This window comes from Paralichthys olivaceus, chromosome 18 (genome assembly GCF_024713975.1).
Source record: "Paralichthys olivaceus isolate ysfri-2021 chromosome 18, ASM2471397v2, whole genome shotgun sequence".
Classification (NCBI taxonomy): domain Eukaryota; kingdom Metazoa; phylum Chordata; class Actinopteri; order Pleuronectiformes; family Paralichthyidae; genus Paralichthys; species Paralichthys olivaceus.
In genome coordinates, this window is record NC_091110.1 from 13,060,316 (window position 1) to 13,082,004 (window position 21,689).

The 21,689-nt window shown below is 41.5% G+C and overlaps 2 protein-coding genes across 18 annotated transcripts in view; one reads left to right on the forward strand and one right to left on the reverse strand.

The window, feature by feature from the left end:
• Nucleotides 1–12,443, reverse strand: part of kcnn2 (potassium calcium-activated channel subfamily N member 2) — a 31,189-nt gene extending 18,746 nt beyond the window's left edge. Inside the window, exons 1-6 of one of the 17 annotated variants that reach the window (XM_069514034.1) lie at nucleotides 12,345–12,405; nucleotides 11,043–11,108; nucleotides 8,753–8,836; nucleotides 8,605–8,677; nucleotides 8,227–8,293; nucleotides 5,126–5,221 (exon numbers count right to left, since the gene is read on the reverse strand). Coding sequence is in view for 12 of the 17 variants with exons in the window: in XM_020081509.2 (XP_019937068.2) it covers nucleotides 5,126–5,221; nucleotides 5,558–6,355 (894 nt within the window). In the remaining 5 variants the exon portion in view is untranslated. Of the gene's footprint in view, nucleotides 1–5,125; nucleotides 5,222–5,557; nucleotides 6,669–8,226; nucleotides 8,294–8,604; nucleotides 8,678–8,752; nucleotides 8,939–11,042; nucleotides 11,109–12,344 lie in introns of those variants that run through there. The other 16 variants (XM_069514024.1, XM_069514025.1, XM_069514023.1 and 13 more) reach the window with 16 other exon arrangements.
• A 4,146-nt stretch (nucleotides 12,444–16,589) lies between these two features.
• slc2a11l (solute carrier family 2 member 11, like) lies at nucleotides 16,590–21,023 on the forward strand. The gene is made up of 12 exons (XM_020081891.2): nucleotides 16,590–16,747; nucleotides 17,051–17,149; nucleotides 17,622–17,782; nucleotides 17,899–18,023; nucleotides 18,213–18,342; nucleotides 18,701–18,849; nucleotides 18,969–19,156; nucleotides 19,403–19,513; nucleotides 19,750–19,851; nucleotides 19,958–20,033; nucleotides 20,147–20,274; nucleotides 20,385–21,023. Exons 1-12 carry the CDS (start codon nucleotides 16,724–16,726, stop codon nucleotides 20,595–20,597), a joined length of 1,506 nt encoding a protein of 501 aa, XP_019937450.2. The 5' UTR covers nucleotides 16,590–16,723; the 3' UTR covers nucleotides 20,598–21,023.
• Nucleotides 21,024–21,689: the final 666 nt, after the last annotated feature.

A 21,689-nucleotide genomic window follows, 5' to 3' on the forward strand; every position in this document is an offset into this window, starting at 1 on the left:
ATTGCTATTGCTGCCAAGACGCACAAGGTAATAAACTAAAGTCATCTGCATGTTTAAAGCCACGCGCCGAGCACAATTTACTAAATGCCATCAATAAATAATCTTTAAGATTCTCAGCTCTTGGGGAGGCTGAGTGTGTCTGCCCTTGAAAGCCTGCATGTTCAGTGAAAACGCTGAGGTCACCAGCCAGTGGTGGTTATCTGACTCCAATCTGGAGTCTCGGGTAGAGGACAGATTTCACTGTGAGGAATGCAGAGTGTCTCCTGCAGTTACACCATATCTCTGACACAAACACACCACCCAGGGGCGGTCTGATGCGCACCGCCAAGTTTGGCTTTGGCAGGATTCACTGGCACACTTTGGAGCAGTGTGTTGTTATTTTATCTTTTCTGCAGATTGTTAAATGTAATACTGTGCAAGTGTGAAACCTCAGCGATGATTTTATCACAAAAGTACACATCAAAGACAGAGTAGCGCCCAAAGCATTTTGCATTAGTCTGAGGAATCTCTGCAGAACGGTCGTCACAACGCACAGCAACAGAGTCATGGCCTGAACACAAATGCCCCCCCAAGCAAAACAACCTTTGATGTGAGAAGAGGAGAAAACTTTGAAAATGTCAGTTTCCGTCGAAAAAAAAAGGTGAACTCATCAACCATCTAAGCAGTGAGAGCAGAAAGATGCTTCCAGCTCAAAGCTCCTCTCAGACTCTAACAATGAGAAAACAAGGTCAGGAAGGAGCGCCTGACTCTAACCTCTCAGTTTCCACTCAAAAGTTCCTGCCTGCCAACGCAGCGAACTCTACCAAATCTAAAAAGTCTGAAAACTCCTTGGCCGGATCGCCAGCTGTCAACAGACGACATTACAGGGACTAGAGCAGTCTGATAACATTTCAAGACGCATAAAGAGAAATGTGCCTCAGACCTCTGAACAAATCTGAAGGAGGATTAAACATTAAAGTGGCTGAAGCGTACTGCAATGCTGGGAGGCGGGGCTAAGACACTGACATCTCTCCCCCATTAAAACACAAAGACATCATAAACACACGCATACAAAAACCAATTAGCTCGATTGAGTGAAGTTATCTAGATCGTCTGGATCCGGTATCAGCACACACTTTCGTGACCGAAATTAAGTGAAGGCTTCCGATAAAGACTACATTTGAACAACTGGCACAGGAGGCCGGTGGTTCAAATGGTGTGTGTGTGTGTGTGTGTGTGTGTGTGTGTGTGAGTGTGAAGACAGCCGGGGGCAGGGGAGGATGGGGGACATCTCTGCAGACTGGACGATGTGGTGGTTTTGGGGTTTCAACATAGATTTGAGATTCCCACCCATGAGCGGTCACTGGTGGCAGGGCATCACCAACCTTTGATAAGAGGGTGTTCGGTGTAAAGTATCGCTTTAATTAGTGTCTTGATTGTGGATGTTGATACTCATTTAAGGACATTTTAGGAAATCATGAAAGCGCTGTCTGTCTGTGTTGACGCATTTGTCTCTGGGTCACCCATCACTGCCATCGTGGCACAAAAGATCCCTTAACAATTCAAACGACAGCTTGTGTCTGACATCTATCGCGTCTGACCTGACCTTTGGAGTCTTCAGTCACTCTGAGGAGAAAAACGTTCTGTTGTTATAGCCCAGAAAAATGAGAGGGCAGACTTTAGTGAGTTTGACAAGTAAATCAGTTGTAAGGGGCCCGGAGTGCTGGGGAAATATTTCATCATCTTGACTCATGCCTCGACAGTGCATCTGACAGGCATCTGTGAGTACACATGGATGTGCATGCATAATCTATTTCACTGCAGGGGCAAAACTTCCCACATGGAGGAGAGCACTTTGGAAACAACTCTTAAGTGCCTTAAAAAAAACATAGTGGGGGGTTCACAAACAAGCTACTTTATACTGAATAACTCAGAGGATGGTGCAACGGTGCATCCAGGTGATAAGATAAAATATGGAGTCATTGGATTCGTGTTTAGTGAAGTGAAATTCAATGTAAAAAAAAAAAAAATCAGTGGAGGAATATATCAATCAATCAAAATGTATTTGTATTGCCCATATTCACAAATCACAATTTACCTCAGGGGTTTACAGTCTGTACAAGGTGTGATATCCTCCTTCTTAAACCCTCGACTAGAGAGGAAAAAATCCTCCAAACAGCATCTACCTACAAGTATTTAAATGTTTAAGAGGTGTATCATCTAATAAAAATTCAGTAAAAGAACTCCACTTTACTTAAGTTTATATTTCATGTTCAACCATTTGATATTTCTATTTCATGACTTGTGAGGAGTCAGTTATTAGAAAATTAATCTGCAACTTGTCTGATAATGGATTAAATCTGAGGTTTTAAGTTGTCACTTTGAGCTCTGGGCAATTATAATGTGCATTTCTCAGCATTTACTCACAACATTTACTTAAACAAAATATTTTTCTTTGGATTGATTGGATTGAAAATAACCAGTAGATTAATCCCCAATGAAAACATATTGATGTTTGAGGCTCTTTAGTTAAAAACAGCTTCAATTACTCATCAGCTGACATCACTCGGACTCATGACGGATGTTATGAACTGAGGGGCATGCAGCTTGAAACAGTGTTTACCAGACAGGAAGGGTTTAACGAAGAGAAAAGATTAAACAACTTGTCCATTAATTGATTAGTCAATCAACAGAAAATGAATTGACAACTATTCTTTTGATTGTTTAATATAAAACTCTTACTTGTTTAAGCTCCTCTGAGGATTTAGTTAGTTTGAATTTGCTTCTTTTCTCTGTTTTTTATGGCAGTGACTTGAATTTGGGTTATAAATCAAATTACCTGCAGGTTATAGTATATTTTAAGTTTTGAAGCGATGTTCTGGTCTTTAAATTTACCACATCAGCCTTCAAAGTCAAATGAAATGTGTGTCGAATCACATTTTCACGTCATGTCACATCACATTTTTCAAACATTCTGGATCAGTTTAAAGTCTGAGTTCAGCAGCAAGAAGCAGAAGCACAGAACCTGCGAGGGACATCACCTCAGCACCTTTGTGTGTGCATGTGTGGGTCATTAGCCAGTGTGCTTGTGTGGTTGTGTGTGTGTGTGTGTGTGTGCATATGTCAGTCTGTAAGAACCAAGTAATGACAGATTAGCAACAACAGGCTCAAAAGCCCCTGAGGCAGGGAAAGCGAAGGAGCAGCTGGTGCTGGAAGTTGAAATATAAACACAAAGAAGGGAAGTTAAATAGTGAGACAGAGTCAGTTTCCAGGAACTGGCCGATAGTTTGTTCTAAACGACTTAGTGAATTGGAAGAAGGACTTTATAATCAACTTTAGAGAGATGCAGCAGGAAGTGAGTGAGGCTGTGGTGACGTGATGATGTTTTCTGATTCATTCAAGTGTTCAAGCTTTCCACATTTGAATAAATTGTGGATAAATTATTGTGGAGAGAATGAAAAGCCTATTGTGGTAATCAACTCTGAGGCAAACAATGGCTTTAAATTAAGTTTTCTAGGTCAGCAGAGGAGGAAATGTCTTTATTGTGAGGAGGGAGCTATCTCGGATGAAAAAATGTTTTGGATATTGACGTGACTGTCAGAGGAGTGTGGATCAAAGCGGTTTGAACAGCTTCCTGTGGTAAATCTGCAGCAACTGACAATGCAAGGAACAGAAAGAAAGGAAGCTCATTCTAGAGCTGAAATTTGCATTTCACCTCACCTGTGATGAAGGAGAGGAGGCGGCTTCACAGACATTTTGAATGTGTAAAAAAAAAGATGATCTGAGCTTTTTAAAAGTGAATATATTCACCTGTGTTTCAGTGTCACAATATAAGAATGTACTGTTGTAGTGGCCATTAGTGTGTAGCACAATCAAGCATTCCAGTGGTTTATTGTGGACATAAATATGTGGCTGAATTCAACACAATCTCTTATAAAAGTCATTAAATAAAAAAACCCCACTCTGATTAGAAAAATGCTCCTTTCCCATCTATTAGTCACAACTAAAATCATTCCATTATTTAGCGTCAAGGAAAGTTTGTACAAGCAAGAGGTATAAAAAAAGCTGAGTTTATGAACTGAATAATTTACATGGGATTAGAGGAAAAGGTGCGGAGGCCGAGGGAGGCAAGAAAGAATATGATACTCTCATGCAAACTTACAGTATACGCTCTCTAATTTATAAACGGCTACTGGGAGCTGACTGCAAGCAAAATGGAAACACTTTTGTTATGCATTGAAATATGGTAATGATGCCTGTGCATTTCTATCATTCCTCATAAAAGAAAGGTTTACAATGAGACATCTGAAGGGGGCAACACATTTTACTGTTGGGCTATTTTGATGATTGATGCTCTCTGAGACGTGCAAATCCTAAAAATACCAACAAGGCAATATACTGTAGCTGAGGCCACCTTTTAATTTTTTATTCAAATTTGATGTTTTTTCTGCTTCACAAAAACTTCTTCTACATCTTGAGTGAAGAATTAAGATGAAAACAGGATAAACTCAGTGAATTCAGCTCACAAAGCATCATGTTGTTTAAAAGTGAGAAAATACATTATCATGATGAAGCTGATTTGATTAAAAAAGGGTAACATATATCCACCTTGCAGAAAGTGGTGCAATTAATAGTGTGTCCAACAAAGACACGAGGCCTGAGGAGCAGAAAGAACTGTAAGTATTGCAACAATGCTCTGAGGCAGGATCGTAAAACTGTCCGAGAGTTGAACATCTCAGGGGGAGGCTGACAATCCATATTCATCCTCTAAACACAGTGAGGAGTTTCTAAATCTTATCAAAAATGCAAAAGAAGGCATTAATGTGGCTATAAATCAAAAGATGATCAGACTACAGAGCACAACCCCCACTGCCATTTCATTTAGACTGGAACAAACACAAGACATTCAATCTTAAGAGCAATGAAAATGAAAATAAGACTGTGTTCCTGCTAGATAGATTCATTGAACAATTACACTGTCCCATGCTGCGGAGAATCTGCAATTCAACACTTCACTTTCTTACATTGGCAAATCAATATCTGTTTGTTTTTTTTTGCACTTTAATAGCTATGTAGAAATATGAGTGTTTATTAAATGTTATGAGTCGTAGAGACGGAGGAATGGATGAGAGTGGTGCTTCATTACCTGTATCTCTCTGGCGTGGTAAATGATAATCAGCCCCAGGAGGATGATTGTAGAAAGGCTTATCAGGCATTTTAGAGCTAATGAATACAGGGACTCCTGGAAAAGAGCAATAACACTAAAGCCAAACAAAACACAGCATCATGACATCTACAAAATATGGACTCACATGAAGAGAATACATGAAAAGTGGTTAAGAAATTTAGCTTCTGCAAGAAATCCTGACATAACATCTTCTATTGTGGGGTTCCCACTCACAGTTGGACAGCAGAGGGCCTTTTGGCCTGCATGTGACAGGCAGTGTGACTACATGTAGTTTAGTGACAGCCTGCTTTTCTTTAACACTTTGAGTCAGAAGTTGTTATGTGCTCCCTCAGTCACATGCCACTAAATTAACTCTGGACTGCACAGCATGAGCTCCGAGAAAATACGCACCTTTCCATAGGCTCCCCATGAGAGTTCAGTCTCTATAACCATAACAACGATCCCAAACATCCCAAAGATTAAAGCATAGTCGCTGAGACGCTTCCTCTTCTCGAACAGGGCCCTCCGGTGCCCGAGCTTCTCCCCAATGTTCTGGTTCTTCTTCTTCCCCGATTTGCCGCCGCTGTGGCCGCAGCCTCCCCCCGCGTCCCCCGATGCGTAAGGCATCAGGGTGGTGGAATTGTTCTCCGGCTTGGACGACAGAGGGTCCGATGCATCCGCGGCTGAGATGGGCTGCAGAGGCTGGGACTCGGAATCAAACTCGTGTATGTTTCTGCGGGACGAGCTCAAGTTGCTCAGCGGACGCATGACGCCGCCGTTGTATCTGCAGCTGCTCATGGCTATTTCATTGTAGGAGTTACTGTCTTTGTGGCCGCTGCCCAGGCTGCCCCGACCGCGGCACTGCTGCTGCTGCTGCTGATGGTGAGGAGGAGGAGGAGGAGGAGGCGGAGGATGGTGTCTGGATGAACTACCATGACTAGAAGGTGTGAACTCGCACACGCTGTACTGGCAACCTTGCCTGGAAGACGTCTCCGAAGGTGTCCTCAAAGTTCCCACAGTGATCGGCGACGTCCCGCGAAAGACGAGGCTTTTCCGCGCGTCACAGGTGCAGCTACTGCAGGTGCAGCATCGGTCGTGCGGCTGCTTGCCGAGCCGATCCTCCCGCCCGCAGTAGTGCTGGTACTTACAATGCTGGAACTGCTGCTGCTCTGGGAAGAAATCGTTGTGCAGGTGCAGAGGGGTTTCCATGTCAGTGCTGCCGTTTAAAGCAGCAGCAGTCGGGCACCACACGGCACCCGACGAAGGGCGTTATGGTGCTTACGGGAGGACGGAGCCGCCGCTGCACGAACAGACCCATTTCGGCTCCGGTAGAATGTGAGAGGAGCCTCCGATTGGGCAGAGAGGACCAAAACAACTGGCTCGACGTCATGAAAAGGTTGCAACCACGGGACGTGAAGCCCAGCCTCGTTCCATCAGGATCAACAAAAACTACACAATCATTGCTTTTTGAATAAATTGATCTCTACCTGTACTTTTACACCTGATAGAGCTGATGTGTCCAATAAAAACACGAATAAAAGTAATAAGTCAAAAACTTACTCCAGGTGTCATTTCACCACCTCTGCACATTGAGGCTCCCTTCTCCCACATGTAAATCAACTTTATCAGCCAACCCTATTCATAAATCCCTGACCGATTCCCAATGTATTGAATTCACATGAAACACACAGTACACGGGTGCATCCACTGATTTACAGGGTTGCACCTTTGGCCGTGCACCATGTGACCGCGCATGCATGCAGGCCCCGTCGCATGAACCTATATGACTCCCTGCAGCCGGAGATTGATGTGACCGCTGGTGGCTGCGTTATTAACGGACCACAAGAGTTATATCACCCCGAGGAAATCCAGCCAACTGCCCGGGATTGAGCAGCTGCGGGGGCATAAAGCAAAGCCTGGGACCCAATCATCCACACGTCCCGGCGTTACAGCAGCAACAAATTCAGTCTTGGGGCTGTTAGGGGCCATATCTGGGTTGTGTTTTTGTATTTTGCGGGTAATAGTCAGAGCTGCGCTGGAGTAGTAAAGTTGTGTCCCTCCTTGAAGTGGAGTTCATTGAGAAACGCAGGATCTCAGGATGTCAACAGGATCGTGTGTTTTTGTTTGTGGTGATGGAAGCGGAGCTGTCCCCGGTGCTGAAGGGCAGTCCATCATGAAGTAACTTTCAGCACCGCGGACAGCTCCACTCTCCCATTGATCACCAGCGAGCCTTTAATAAAACAATCCTCCTGCACAGGATCGCAATGCGCACTTACTCCTCATTGGCTGGAGTCAAGGACCACGTGACACATACCCCCACCAACCCTCTCCAGTCGGAAGCCCTCTCTTCTTTTTTTCTGTGTGTGTGTGTGGAGTCTGGTGAATGAATGCCAGCCTCATAAATTCAAGGCACATATCGCCCACAGGATGGACACGGTATCCAATCCGGTCAGAGGGAAAGCGAGGAGACACCAGGGGAGAGCTGTTCATTTTAAGCTGAATGGTGATCGTACTATATTGTATTAGCTGGAAGCATGAGATCCTTCCAGTGCAGATATTGGTAAATCTTGATCCACACACACACACACACACACACACACACACACACACACACACACACACACACACACACACACACACACACACACACACACACACACACACACACACACACACACACACACACACACACACACACACACACACACACACACACGTCTGCATTTCCCCCCTGATTTATCTAAGAGCTTCTCCTTGTCTTGACTGTGCTGGTAATTCACCCAGATGCTCCTTAATCACCACCTTTGTAATCATATGCACACATCATGAATTGGAATGAATGAATCTTAATGTTTTAATGAATAAAACAGTGACACGATTACAGTATTCCAATTCACAATACACTGATAGACCTAATTCTGATTATTATATTATGCAATTATTTCAAAAAGGAGGATTTGTGACGAGCTTCTCTGGTGAGGATACATCTTTCTTTTTTTCAGCTGCAGACTTTTGATCCAAGCACTATAATTAGTACAAGTGCATGTGTTTATATTTATCATATACATATTCATTTATACCCTGTGAGTGGACCTGGTTATTGCTCCTCCTAGTGGTGGAAACGATAATGAAGACAACCCAGTGCAGCTGAAAGAGAAGAGGAAAAACATTTTACTGAGGTTCTGTGAATGCATAAAAGGCAAACATGATGATTTGATTTTTAATTCCCTATTCTACAAACTGATGATTTGCATTTCTCAGGATGATACATTTCAGACAAGTGACATGTATATACAGTAGGACTGGTTTCAATTGAGCTAAAGATAGAAAAATCTAATCTCACTGAAACAAATACCTTTAAAGGTAAATGTAAGAATATAAATGTACAATATCTGAATCATTGACATTAGGATATACAAACATTAAAATGCAAATAAAACATTTTGTTATACGTTTACCGTTTGCTGATTTCTCTTATAGCTCATGTTGATTTATGGATTAGTGCAGTCTTCTGGTCATAAATGGCATCATCTGTACAAATGTGTTTATAGAAGGTTCTAAATATTCAGGTGAAGTGAGGTGTTTATCCTTCAGAAGGTAACATACATCAAAATGTTGATTTTGTGGTTCCTGGATAAAATGACTGCATCAGAGTTGAGCCCATGAAGCTCGGTTCCCCATGTGCTGTGCCTTGAAAGAGGAACATAAAAGCCCCTCATCACAATCACAGAGGCAGCATCACCTTTCTTCACTGATGTATGTGTTCACCTCCTGGACCGTGTTTTCATTACACTGACACAATGAAGCAGAAAAACATGGAGGTAATCAAGAGGCAAAGTGAGCAAGCTGCTTAGGTCTGCACTTTACTCTAGGGACCAGGCCATTAAAGAACATCCTCGACCTTAATAGTTTCTCGCAGGAATTGTGACCTCTCGGACAGTCTTTCACACATAAGCACAATTTTCCTTCCAGTATGAGAATAGGAATATAACACTTAACACAATATCATGACTGGTTATCCATCCATCCTTTATATCACTTATGGGTTTGCAGGGGGAGCCCATAGAACAAATCACAGTGAACGTTGGGCATCAGACAACCAATCAGACTCACATGGTCTATTTACAGTCTCCAGTTAACCTAACTCCAATGTGGATGTCTTCGGATTGTGGGAAAACACCAGCAAACCTGGAGAAATCTCACACAGACACGGGGAGAAAATGCAAACTGCACTCAGAAAGGATCCTCACTGAAAGCCGATTCAAACCAAGAACCTTGTTGCTGTGAGGTGACGGTGCTAAACACCTGTTGTCCTCGGGTTATCCGAATATAGGTTTGTATAAAAAAATTAATTGTGTCGGCACATCTGATTCAGTGCAACGTTTCAGTCACTTCCAACTGACATCATACAGCCCTTATATTGTCCACGGTATTGAGATGTCTCTGTTCCTTTGCAACCTATTGAACGCAGTCCCACACGTACTGTAGCTCAGGAAATTATCAGTATCTCTCTCTACCAATGCCGCCACAATAAATTCCTTTACATTTATTATTAGAAGAAACTTTGAGTTGTTTGAAGAACACCGATTGCTTGTGAATTCCCATGTTCCCCATGAAGGTGTGAAATTGCTTTTGTTATATTGTGATACACAGAGGTCTCATTTTGTTCAAGTACTTTTTAATAACTTAAAAGCCTCTGGTGACCGACGGTACAGATGAGACTCCACGTGAGCAGATCAAAACAATGAATGAGATCAAAAACCTAAATGCTAAGTGACCTGGAATGACTGCTGCAGAAGGTTTTCATGTTATTCATGCTTCAGCACTTCATACAATATGCATTTATGAGTCCACTGAGATCAATATATTTCACAGGTTCTTTGACACTGAAAAGATTGTTGAGAAATTAATTCACCCTCAAAACAAAGAAACAGACAGCAACAACGAATTTTCAAAAAGAATAAAATATCCCCCCACACAATATTACCTAATTCTAATTGTCAGTATAACTGAAATTGCATTTCAAAATCCATGATCTCCTCCAGGTTTCACCAAAAAACAAGGTCACCTGTGTCCATTGTGCTGGAAATAAACTGAGCATGATTGATCTGAGTCATACAGACAGAGGATACCTGACTTCAGTTTGGAACTCGCCCTCCAGCATAAATCTGTGACTGTTTTTTTAACTCCAATTCCTCCTCTTATGTTGCTGATACCTGAATCCAGGAGGCTTTTAGGCAGCGTCTCACCTGACAGAGGAGCCATTTGTGTTGAGCTGGAGATTTACTGGCAATCTGGTTTAAGTGCCACGCTCAAGGGCATGATGGCACGATATACAATGTGGGATTTTGACTCTCACGTCTCAAATTTCCACAGGCGGAGTGATAGACTTCTGCTGTAAATCTGTCATTTGTAATACAAAGCAGGTGCAACACGCTGGCGTGCACGGGCAGGAATTCACAGCGTAATTGGTCTGTCTCCCCATCTTGTTAGCTTATATCTAAGTTAGTCTCAGACTCTGAATGAACTAAGTCAGGAGTGAGTTTTCAAATTGGTGTCACTTTGCAAAGTCCAGAATAGCTGGTTATTTAAAAAATCCTCTTTGCTCACAAACTTCTTAAATAAACTTGTTTTGTTTTTAGGTGCACCAGTCTGATTCCTGCAACTGGGGATAAGAACACGTATCCTTGGTGACTGGCACTTTGATGAGCTCTGCATGTTTCATCTCTGAATGTCGTGTGTTCGTCTGACAAAGAGAACTTGAACCCAGGTGTCTTTGACATTCTAGATAAGCACAAATCACTAAATATAGCATTGCTCTGGATCTGTACTGCCTTGAGTGCAGCTACACATAAGACGGTTTATCCCCCCGTGTGACACCAGCTGCATCACTCACCTCAGCTTCTGTTTGATGTCTTGCAGCTGGATGCAGTTTGGTGAAGTCAGAGCATTCCACCAACATCTGTCACAAGAGACAGACACAAGAAAGAATGTTAAATTAAGCTCTGCCAGGTGACTGAGCTTAACAGTAAGATAACAAGACTTCAGCTGAACAGACATGGCTTGTTGCTCTGTGTGGCTGAAATGGTGAAGTCAGCATGTAAATATGCTCACACGCTATAGAACCATCAGCATACACAATGCACTTACTGTGTAATGTTTGCAATGTTGACCATATTTTAACATTTTAGCTTGTTCACATTAGTTAATAATCAAGAGGTAGAGCTGATGGGAATGTTGTTAGTTATTGTAAGTTGATCATGAAACGAAGCACAGAGTAGAATTGTCCAGAGGGTGCAAAATTAAAAGAAAAGGGATCATCGTTTTCTCTCTGTGACCTCAGGTGATACTCAATTCACAACACTCAAAATAAACTGAAACCAGAGACGGCTGAAGCACAACACACAGATTTAATTTACAATGCATGAAATAAGACTTTCATTGAGGTAGATGGCAGCATGAGGAGCCATAAACACAGACCACAATACGGGAGGGAGGGAGGGGGAGCAAGTTAAACATACACAAAATCTAAATATATATCAAATGAACAACCCCTGAAAAAAATTAACTGCGTGGGAACAGACAGCACCATCAGGAAGGCTGGGGTAGAGGCATAAGACAGCTTTTACAACAGAAACACACACAAAACAATTAGATTAAAACTGTTCTGCAACACTGATATTTTCTTGTTCACAGCAAGCTAGTGTAACTTAAAGCACACACTACAACACACACGCAAGATGGCTGCTCTACAACTCAGTTCACCACACACACACACACACACACACACACACACACACACACACACACACACACACACACACACACACACACACACACACTTCACATTGATATACAAAAGAAAACATTTTACATTTTACAGAAAAACACATGCTATGTGAATATAAATACACCTTGCTAAACACTTGGAAACATGCAGGTGACTATGACCTATATTTATAAAAAAGCCATGTTAGTATTATGTTAAAGGGTCTAAAATCAATTGAAAAGCATTTCCTTGTGGCTGACAGGCCGAAGCATTTACTTCAAGTCTCAGTGCCGAACCGAACTTAAAGAATTTAACAGAACACATTTCAATCATTCTTTAATAAATCTCTGATTTTATACAAGATGTATTTCTTGTTCCACAGTTTCAGTATCAGAGTCATGCTTTAAAAACACATAAGAAGAATCCTACCAAATCATTCACCAAACAAAAGCTGGCCTCATGCTCTCTCTCAGGTGGGACTCAATGCAGGAAGTAAGGCAGAGGTGAGCTCCCCACCCCCCTTTATAGACTCCGCCCCTTTACCTGAACTTCCTGTTCCCTTTCCCTCCAAATCCAGCTTTGCCATTTGATATTGAATCCCCCCCCCCCCGTTTCTTATTGCTAAACTAAGCTAAAGAGCAGCTTGCTAAAACTTTGTATTTAGGAAGAGAGTCTAACTTTCAAACATTTCTGGAGCTCCAGAGCAAAGTTGATCCGTTTGAATGTAAGTGCTCATTTTATTTCAGGCCTGTACAGTCGATCGTGCTCAGTTCTCCTGGTGGAAAAACATAAAATACACAGTTTAAATCTGATATAGTTAAAAGTGGCATTTCTGGATTTGGAAGAGACACAATTTCTCCAAAAATGTAGCTTCACCTGCATTTCAAACGTCTTGAGCATGCAGGGGAGCTCATATTGTCTTTCTGGACACAATCATTAGAAGACTCATCAGTTGCTGCCGGACTCACACTCACATTCACAAAATGAGATTGTAGTGAGTATGTGTCTGAGCCCGAAATGCTCCTTGTAAAGTGAACCTGTCAGCCATTCATTATTCATAGTGTTAAAGCGTTACCATGACTCTCTGTCTGCTTGGGAGGACCTTAGGAGTTTGGCTCGAGTCCTTAAGTGTCTGTTTCTGCCGCCAAGTGTTTGATGGCCTGTAACTGAGAGTCCAGACTCAGAGGTACATGCAACGTTTGTTAGAGGATACATGCAACTGTGTAACTGCCGCCTCATGGCAAATTTAAAGTTAATGCAAGAGAGCGACAGAGAGACGATGTTGCATGGTCAATTATTTGATTAAATGATTTCTCACAGCTCAATTTTGGGGGTTCTTCATGCAGAACTTCATCATAGTTCACAGAGTAGTTACTGTATATGTTCAGTGTGTAAGATTTCGGTGAAAGGAATCTATTGGCAGAAATTGAATATAAAATAATCCTAGTGATGTTTTCACTGTTGTGTTTCATCTAAACTGTACGAATTGTTGTTTTCTTTAACCTAGAATGGAGCCTTTATATTTAAATACTTTACATAGGGAGCAGGTCCTCTCTACAGAGGCCAACATGTTTTTTACAGTAGCCCAGACTGGACAAACTAAACGCTTGATGACAACACAACAAGTAATTTATTCAAATATCAAATACATAAAGATGATTTGAATGGCAAGTTTCCAAGGTGCTGTTAACTTTTACAAAATGTTATTAAATTGTGTTGGATATGAACACTGCTGTGGATAAAATACTTTTTAAATGCCAATGTGATAAAAACAAATTGAATTGGTTTCATTCCTTAGTGGACTGTATTTTACATAATGCTTTTCCACTTTCATTAAACCCTCAGAGTGCTTTACAGTTCAAGTCACATTCACCCATTCACACGATATCTTGCTTAAGGACACTTCTGGAGGAGCTGGGGATTGAACCACTGACTTTCTAATTAGTGGACAACCCTCTCTAACCCCTGAGCCACAGCCACTCATCAAGTTTGCAACAGATTAGTCAAAACAACAAACTTTAGGTTGTGAAGCTCAGGAGAAGATTTTAATGTGAATAAAAATGATTGTGATTGTTATTTCAGTGGTAGAAGTAGTAATTATCATAACAATAAGTATTAGTATTTCAGTCTAAAGCAAAACTGCTTGACCAACTGACGAAAGTCAACATGCTAACATTGTCAAAGTGGGAATATTAAATTTAGCAGGTAAAATGTACCATAGTTACTATATTTGGCACAAAATGCAAAGTTACTCATGACTCAGCTGTATTCTACTGTATAGTAAATGTGTAACAGCAGCACAAGTAGAGCATTAAACTTAATTTGTGACTCAGTGATGTCAGGCCTTGCTCATAATTCACAGGTTACTGTTAATGCATGGTAATGCTAAGTATGAACAAGGTTCATGCTCAAAGCCTTTTACTCTTTTTATGTGAAAAGTATTGGTTGTGTACTTTAAATCCAGTGATTTCACAGCTCTCAGTGTCGTCCACACAGCGCCGCTTGTTTTGTGGCTGAAGCTGCAATCACTGCTCCACACAGAGCTTTGAAGAGAGGAGCACACATGTCTCACAGTGTGCAGTCTGACAAATAGACTCGCAGCTGCTCAAAATAACTTCTATCCAGCAATAAAGTCCTCGACGTTCAGCTGGTTTTCTGTTAAACAGCTGGTGTGTTTTGGTTTTGCTGAAGAGACCCGGACCTTTGTAACATGTGCAGTGAGAGACGCTCGATACCAGAGCTGTGATTTCGTCCCGCAATCAGCAAGGTTTTATACACTTCAGTAGATAAAGGATTTAGTTTGCCTCATTTCTGATCACATTTCAGGCTTTTCCATCTCCTCTCTGATCTCAGAGGCGGTAAACCAGTCACCCTGCTCCTCTGCCTTTGTCAGGTTCAATGTACCCACCGGTTCCCATTCATAATACAGTATCTGGTGCACAATGAGGTGCATCTCTATCGCATTGCCCCAATTTTCTCTTTTCCTCCTCTGTTGTTTTCTCTGGAGGGACAGGGTGACACTCGTTCTCCAGGATGTCTTCAACACAGTGAATTCATGTCAGACTGATCGTCTCCTCAGGAATAAACTGTTAGCTTTGTCATGTTTTCATCCTAAATTATTATAATTGTTCGTCTGGTGATTATTGTGTTTTATTTGACCTTTAATCACTCAGAATATATAACTTAACAATATTTTCACAATATAACAATATGATTTTGATTTATAACGATATCATTTTGATTTCTTGTCAGTTGACGTCAACAGTGATGTCTTTGTGGATACATCAGTGATTATACTCCATGGACTTTATATGGAGATGGACGATGTGACAGTCATCAAATTAAAATTTCTCAAACATCTTTTCTGTCATTTTGTTTGTTTGTTGTTTAACACTCATGTATAAATTTTTCTTAAATGTAATTGGTTGTTGATATGCGTTGAAACTTCATGATTGACGGCTGAGACTGACTTGTGATTGGTCGAGCACGTGCATCAGCAGGACCTTGCTGCCTCGGCGCCACATCCTGGTCACTACTGCGCAGATTCTGACTCGAACGACGTCTTCGCTGTGAGATGGCAGGTTTGCATCATGTATTTTGGCTTCATCTCTGGATGATGAGAAAGTGGAGACATCTTTATATACAATCTGATTCATTCAACAACACCGGGCACTTATATTTGTGCAGCATCTGTTTATTTGAGTATACAGTAGGTTGCTCTTTTGTACACACCGATACAGATGACAGAATAAATGCTTCTGTAGTTACATCGACAGTCGTTCCTGCTTGTGTAGCTCTGTAAATAGAGCCCCTCTGGCACCTGCAAGGACTTTCATCTCCTGCAGGAAAACATCCCCCTGCCGGCTTTTTAGATCTTTCCCTTTCTCAGTGTCTCAGTATCTGGGGCGTGTTGTCATTTAAAGCCACCACCTCCCGCAGACGATGCAGGACAGCCGTCACCAGCTCCTTCCTGGAGGTCAGCTCTGTGACGTGTGGCAGGGTGCAGGCTGCTCGATGCAGAAATAAACTGCAGCAAGTTTCTGTTTTTAGTTCAGTGAAGCTCTCTTTAGAATCAGGGTTGTGTCAACTTGGTACAAGGACAAAATCCAACAAAGGTTTTGTGCTAATGGTGACATGTGCAAGGTTATCAGGAGAATTCATGAATATTAATGGAGCAGGTTGACATTTTGTATAACAGATGTAGCTTATAATAGACATTGAATGATTGGATCCATTGACTCCTTAATTCCTGTTGTGATCTACGTAAACTGACAAACTCCTGATTCTCACGATCTGTATATCTAGAGATTAGTTAACTTGTCGTGGGAATTAGATTTTTCAGGAGGCTGAAGTTAGTGTTTTGTTGGTTTCCCAAACTTTTAAATAGATTGCATGACAATAAATAACTTTTTTTAGTTCAGCTGGTCCAAAGTCTCTCATTATCATTTGGCGAAATTCCTCAGCAGACAGATCCACAGACACACAGACACGTTCCTGCACTTCTATCTTTATGAGGACACTCAGTGACATCATATACTCTCTAGCCCCTCAATCAAATGTTAACCATTCAAACTTTCTAAATGCCAAACCCTGACCCTATACCTAAAGTCTAACAAACAGTCAAACTGCTCCTGAAATCTAATCTTAATCCTCAAAAAAGCAGCATCCACCTATATGGTGGCATGAGTCAGCACATGGTGGATGAGAAAGTTAATAATTCCTGTGCAGAGTTCGAGTGTCTGTCACAGCCGTTTAAAGTGTGAATGATTTGAAAAGACTCCAAAGATGACAACGACCAGACTCCAGCTATGTCACAATACTTATCGCTCCTGGTAAGTCGCCGTTAAAATCGTTTTATGTCTCCACATTGCATCTGTTTACGGTGTGAAAGCTCAGGTTTGGAGAAAGCTTCATTATGTAGACAAATAGCAGGGAATACACTTAATTAAAATTAAATGCTCTGAGTGATTGCTGTAGTGCAGCTTGCAGAATCAACAATGAATAATTTAACACCAGCGCTGACGAGTGTAAGCTTTGGGCAATGTGTTAATAGGAAGGTAGAATTTGTTGTTTTACATCAAACAAGAATGTTGGAAGCTTTGTCATTACTGAACATACATGCTCCATTTCTGCAGCTTGACTGCCCTGTGGTGATCGCTGCCATTTTTATCGCTGGCATTGGAGGGACGTTTCAGTATGGATTCAGTGTATCTGTGTTGACCTCCCCCTCTGTTGTAAGTAGAACTATTATTTTTAAAGATCACAATATAATGTAATATAAATTAAGAGACATGCAAGAAGTTATTTTGTCAAAAGGTTTTAAAGGTTCAGTGTGCAGAATTTAGTGACATCTAGTGGTGAGAGTGAAAGTGAACCTTTGGTAGCATTCAGTTGTCATAATACTCAAAAGATGTTTAGTTTGTCCAGTTTGTACTTCCGCAAAAAACATGGCGGCCTCCGTAGAGAGGATGGGCTCCCGATGTAAAAATAAAGTATCTAATTACAGCCCACTAAGCACACTAGTGAAAACGTCACTGAGATTATTTTATATTCAATTTCTGCCAATAGTTCCCTTTCACCTAAATCTTACAAACTGGACCTTTAAACACAACTGCATGACACCTCTAAGGAAAAAACATGATGAATGCTGCTTTTAAAGAAAAGTGATATTATAATATATATTTAATGCACTTGTGGTTTGTTCAGTTTATAAAGGAGCTGGTGAACAACACGTGTCAGCAGAGATATGGGCTTTCGCTGGAGCAGTGGCAGGTGTCTCTCATCTGGTCCTTCACTGTCTCCATTTTCTGCATTGGGGGGTTACTGGGGTCAATGGTGGTCGGCCCATTGATGTCCAAATACGGCAGGTTAGTGGAGACAAACAGAGAAGACACAACTTGTACTAACGTCACATCGAAGAAGAAACAACATTTTTAGCTTTGTTTTCCTGATTATAATCTGTCTCTGTCTCCTTATCCATCAGAAAACAATGTCTCCTGTTAAACAATTTTGTGGCTATTTTTGGAGCCCTGTTGATGCTCTTCAGCCAGAAAGCCACGTCCTTTGAGATGATCATGGCGGGAAGATTCCTCTACGGCATCAATGCAGGTAAATCTACCCTGTGTGGAAAGCTATTACATCTCTTTCTTTCTTTCTCTTTCCATCACTCTCAAACAATCAATTTCTATTTATACCTGCGACTATTATATTTCTAAGTTCTCTCAGCCATTTGTCAACCAGTCATTGATCAGTATTGACTCCCCTGAAAATGTATGATTCCCTCATGGACGCCTCCAGGAGTCAGTCTTTCCGCTCACACCATGTACCTTGTTGAATGCGCCCCCAAGAGGCTGCGAGGGATGGTGGGAGTGACCATCTCCACCTTCATCTCCTTGGGCAAGTTCTGTGGTCAGCTGCTAGGGATCAGGTGAGGTGTCTCACAGTTACTGCGTAGAGTCGATCACTACGGGAGCAGGTGGTGGTCAGTTCAAATGACAGCTCAGGGGTCTTAATGAAGGGATGTGTTAAGGGAGATATGAATTTTCCTCTAGCACCACCATGAGGCTGACATTTCAGGTTTTTGTGAAATATTATAACATCTATTAATAAAAATAAGAATAATTACAATAATAATAACAACAACAAAAATAATGATAATAACAATAATTATTATTATTTGTTTGTATTGCATATATAAAATAAAAGCATGTTAAAATATAATTCACACTCAAAGCCTGCTTTGCCTTACCTGTAGCCTCGCTCCTGAGCTGATGTCTCTCTTGCAGTGAGCTACTTGGAACAGAGCAGAGGTGGCCCTGGCTCCTCGGTTTCAATGGTTTCACTGCGTTGCTTCAGCTCTCCACCCTGCCCTTCCTGCCGGAGTCACCCAGCTTCCTGCTCCTGAACAGAGGCGACCGCGAGGCCTGCGACAAAGGTGTGAGAAAGCATTTTTTTAACCTCAGGGGACCCTTTCCATAAATAAGAACTTTTTTCACATTTGTCGTGATAGTGTTATCAGTTATCACTGACTAAATCTTTGTTGTGCGCCCTCAGCTTTAAAGAGGCTATGGGGCGATAAGGACTACACCCGGGAGGTGGAGGAGATGATGAAGGAGAAAGCAGCCATGCAGAACGTCCGCAACCACACAGTGATGGAGCTGATTCAGAACCAAAATGTCCGCTGGCAGCTGATCACCATCCTCATTACCTTCACTGGACTGCAGCTCTGTGGCATCAATGCTGTGGGTAACACAGAATATACAGGGCGATTTTGAAGTTCAAATATACAGAGCAGACTGAACTGGAAAGATTTTTCATATATTAATAAATGACCATCATCAGTGTCAGAGCTTTGAGCAAGGAGGATTACTGATTAACCTTCAAAAATAGAAAATCTGAAGAAAAATCCTTCCTTGCTAAAACCAAACACAGACCGTGTGCACGTCTGAATTCTTAAACATCTTCTCTTTCTGGGCTTTATTCTCCAGGTCTACTTTTATTCTTTTGATGTGTTTCGTGCAGCAGGAATTCAAGAAGGGCAGTTACGTTACGCTGCGTTGGGAACGGGGCTGTGTGAGGTGTCCACCTCTATCGGCTGTGTGAGTCTCATTTCTCTGATGTCACGTCATGTCCCACATCAGTTTTTATGGTCTATGAAATATCCGTTACACATCCTGACAGGAATGTTTCAGTGATTTAGGGGAATTATTATAAGAAAAGGCCTGTTCCTGATCCCTCAGTGTTCTCCTGTAATGAGACTCTTCAGTGAAAACCCTAATGTGCACTTACAGCTTCCTCGTGTGGTCGGCTGGTGAAATTGTGTTTGATGTTGCAGTTCATGATTATTGAGAACATGGGGAAAAAAGTGCTGCTGTTCAGAGGATACATGGGGATGTCAGTGACGCTGGTTCTCCTCACCATCACTCTGTTCCTGAAAGTGAGTCGCCTCTAAATCAGCCGCTGTTTGCAACTTATCTCTGCAGAGGTTGATGACGACTGACAGCCACTGACATTACTCACGAATGTCTTTCTTTCCTCCTCAGACTCACATCTCCTGGATGCCGTACTGCAGCATGGTCCTTATTTTCATGTTCATCTTTTGTTTTGCCTGTGGACCATGTACGTTAAACCACTGGAGAGCTCAGCTGTTTATCAAGGGTTTCATTTTTAAGTATTTCCTCTTTGAATCAACAATGAGCTGCATAAATCTCCCTCATGTTCTTGTCCTTCAGCCGGAATAATAGCTCCTCTTCCAGGGGAAATCTTCACCCAGTCATTTAAATCAGCTGCATACACCCTTGCCTGCACTCTCAACTGGACAGGCCTGTTTGTGCTGGGGATGCTCTTCCCTGTCTTAGTGGTAGGCACGTTCTTTTCCTGGTAGAAATGTGTGTGTTTTTTAACTGGAAGAGGTGAATTGAGATCAAATGCTTCACTCACAAATGTCTTTTCAACATCTTTCCTCTCCAGGAGAATCTGGGTTACTTTTGCTTCCTCATCTTCCTGTTCTTCTGCACCGTCTGTGGCCTGCATGTGAGGTTCAATGTCCCTGAGACCAAGCACAAGTCAGCGCTGGAGATCGCTGCAGACTTCGACAGGATGCATCGCAAATCTGGGGAATCAAAGAAACAATCCACTGAGCAGGGCCTCAATGGAGTCAAAACATGCGAGACCAGATTCTGATCATTTTCGCCAAACATCAACAGTTTCAATTGCGTTCTTGTGTTTTTACATGTGTGTGTGAGAGAGTGTGTGTTATTATTTTTGTGGTAAAATCCTTTTATTGAACTTTGAAAAGAGGATTGGTGCAAGTGTAGAGACTTTTCATCTTTGTCCTTGTGTGTGTGTATGTGTGTATGTGTGTGTGATCAGGCATCAGACCATCTAGTGACCAGTTGCTGCAGAGGGTGGGGAGGCCACTTTTGCATTGTCTGTGTTTATCTACAAGAAACATGTGTGGTGGGCATTCACTTTTTTTGAGGTACTTTATCTGATGTTTCTTCTCCACTAGATTTCTGAAACAAATATTGTTCTTTTTGCGTCAGTACATTACTTGAACAACTGTACCCTAATCTTATAAAAATACAATAAAAGAAAGTATATACAGTACGATGAAGTAGTTAAAATGGCATCTGCATCAATGAACTGCTGTTCAATTAATCTACTGTGATCTATATTTAACTTTGACACAAGGGCTTCTGCCTTTGTATAACTGACACTAACAAACACAACTTCACATTAACAATATTTCATTGCATCATATATGAGCAGACTCAACAACCTAAATAACAAACCAGACAAATGAATATTATATGGAAAAAAGTTTACGGCCCCACATGATAATAAGTCTAATAAATAAATACAATAATATAATAATAACACTCTATAAAATGTCACCTTTGCTGTTCTTTTGACCTAAATTTACATTAAGAATTTAAGAAAAGGAAAAGAACAAGAAAATAACCAGCTTTTATGGTTTTTAAACAAAAATATATAATTCTGGACTAAAAAGTGAAGCCTCTAAATCAGCTTATAATGAGCACATAGACGTTTTATTAAATTTAACTTTAAACAATGACTCATTCTCTTCAAATAGACCATTAATCCTGCCTCTATAAAGTAAGGGAGGTGTTGTGCTCTGAGTTTCTTCTTATCTTCACGTACATGGTTCGTGTTTGAGGTGAAATTAAACCTTGAAATGTGTGAGATCTTCTTGTTTTGGTGAACTTGGCAGAGCTGCGGGTCACAGTAGGACTGGTGCACCTCCGGGAAACT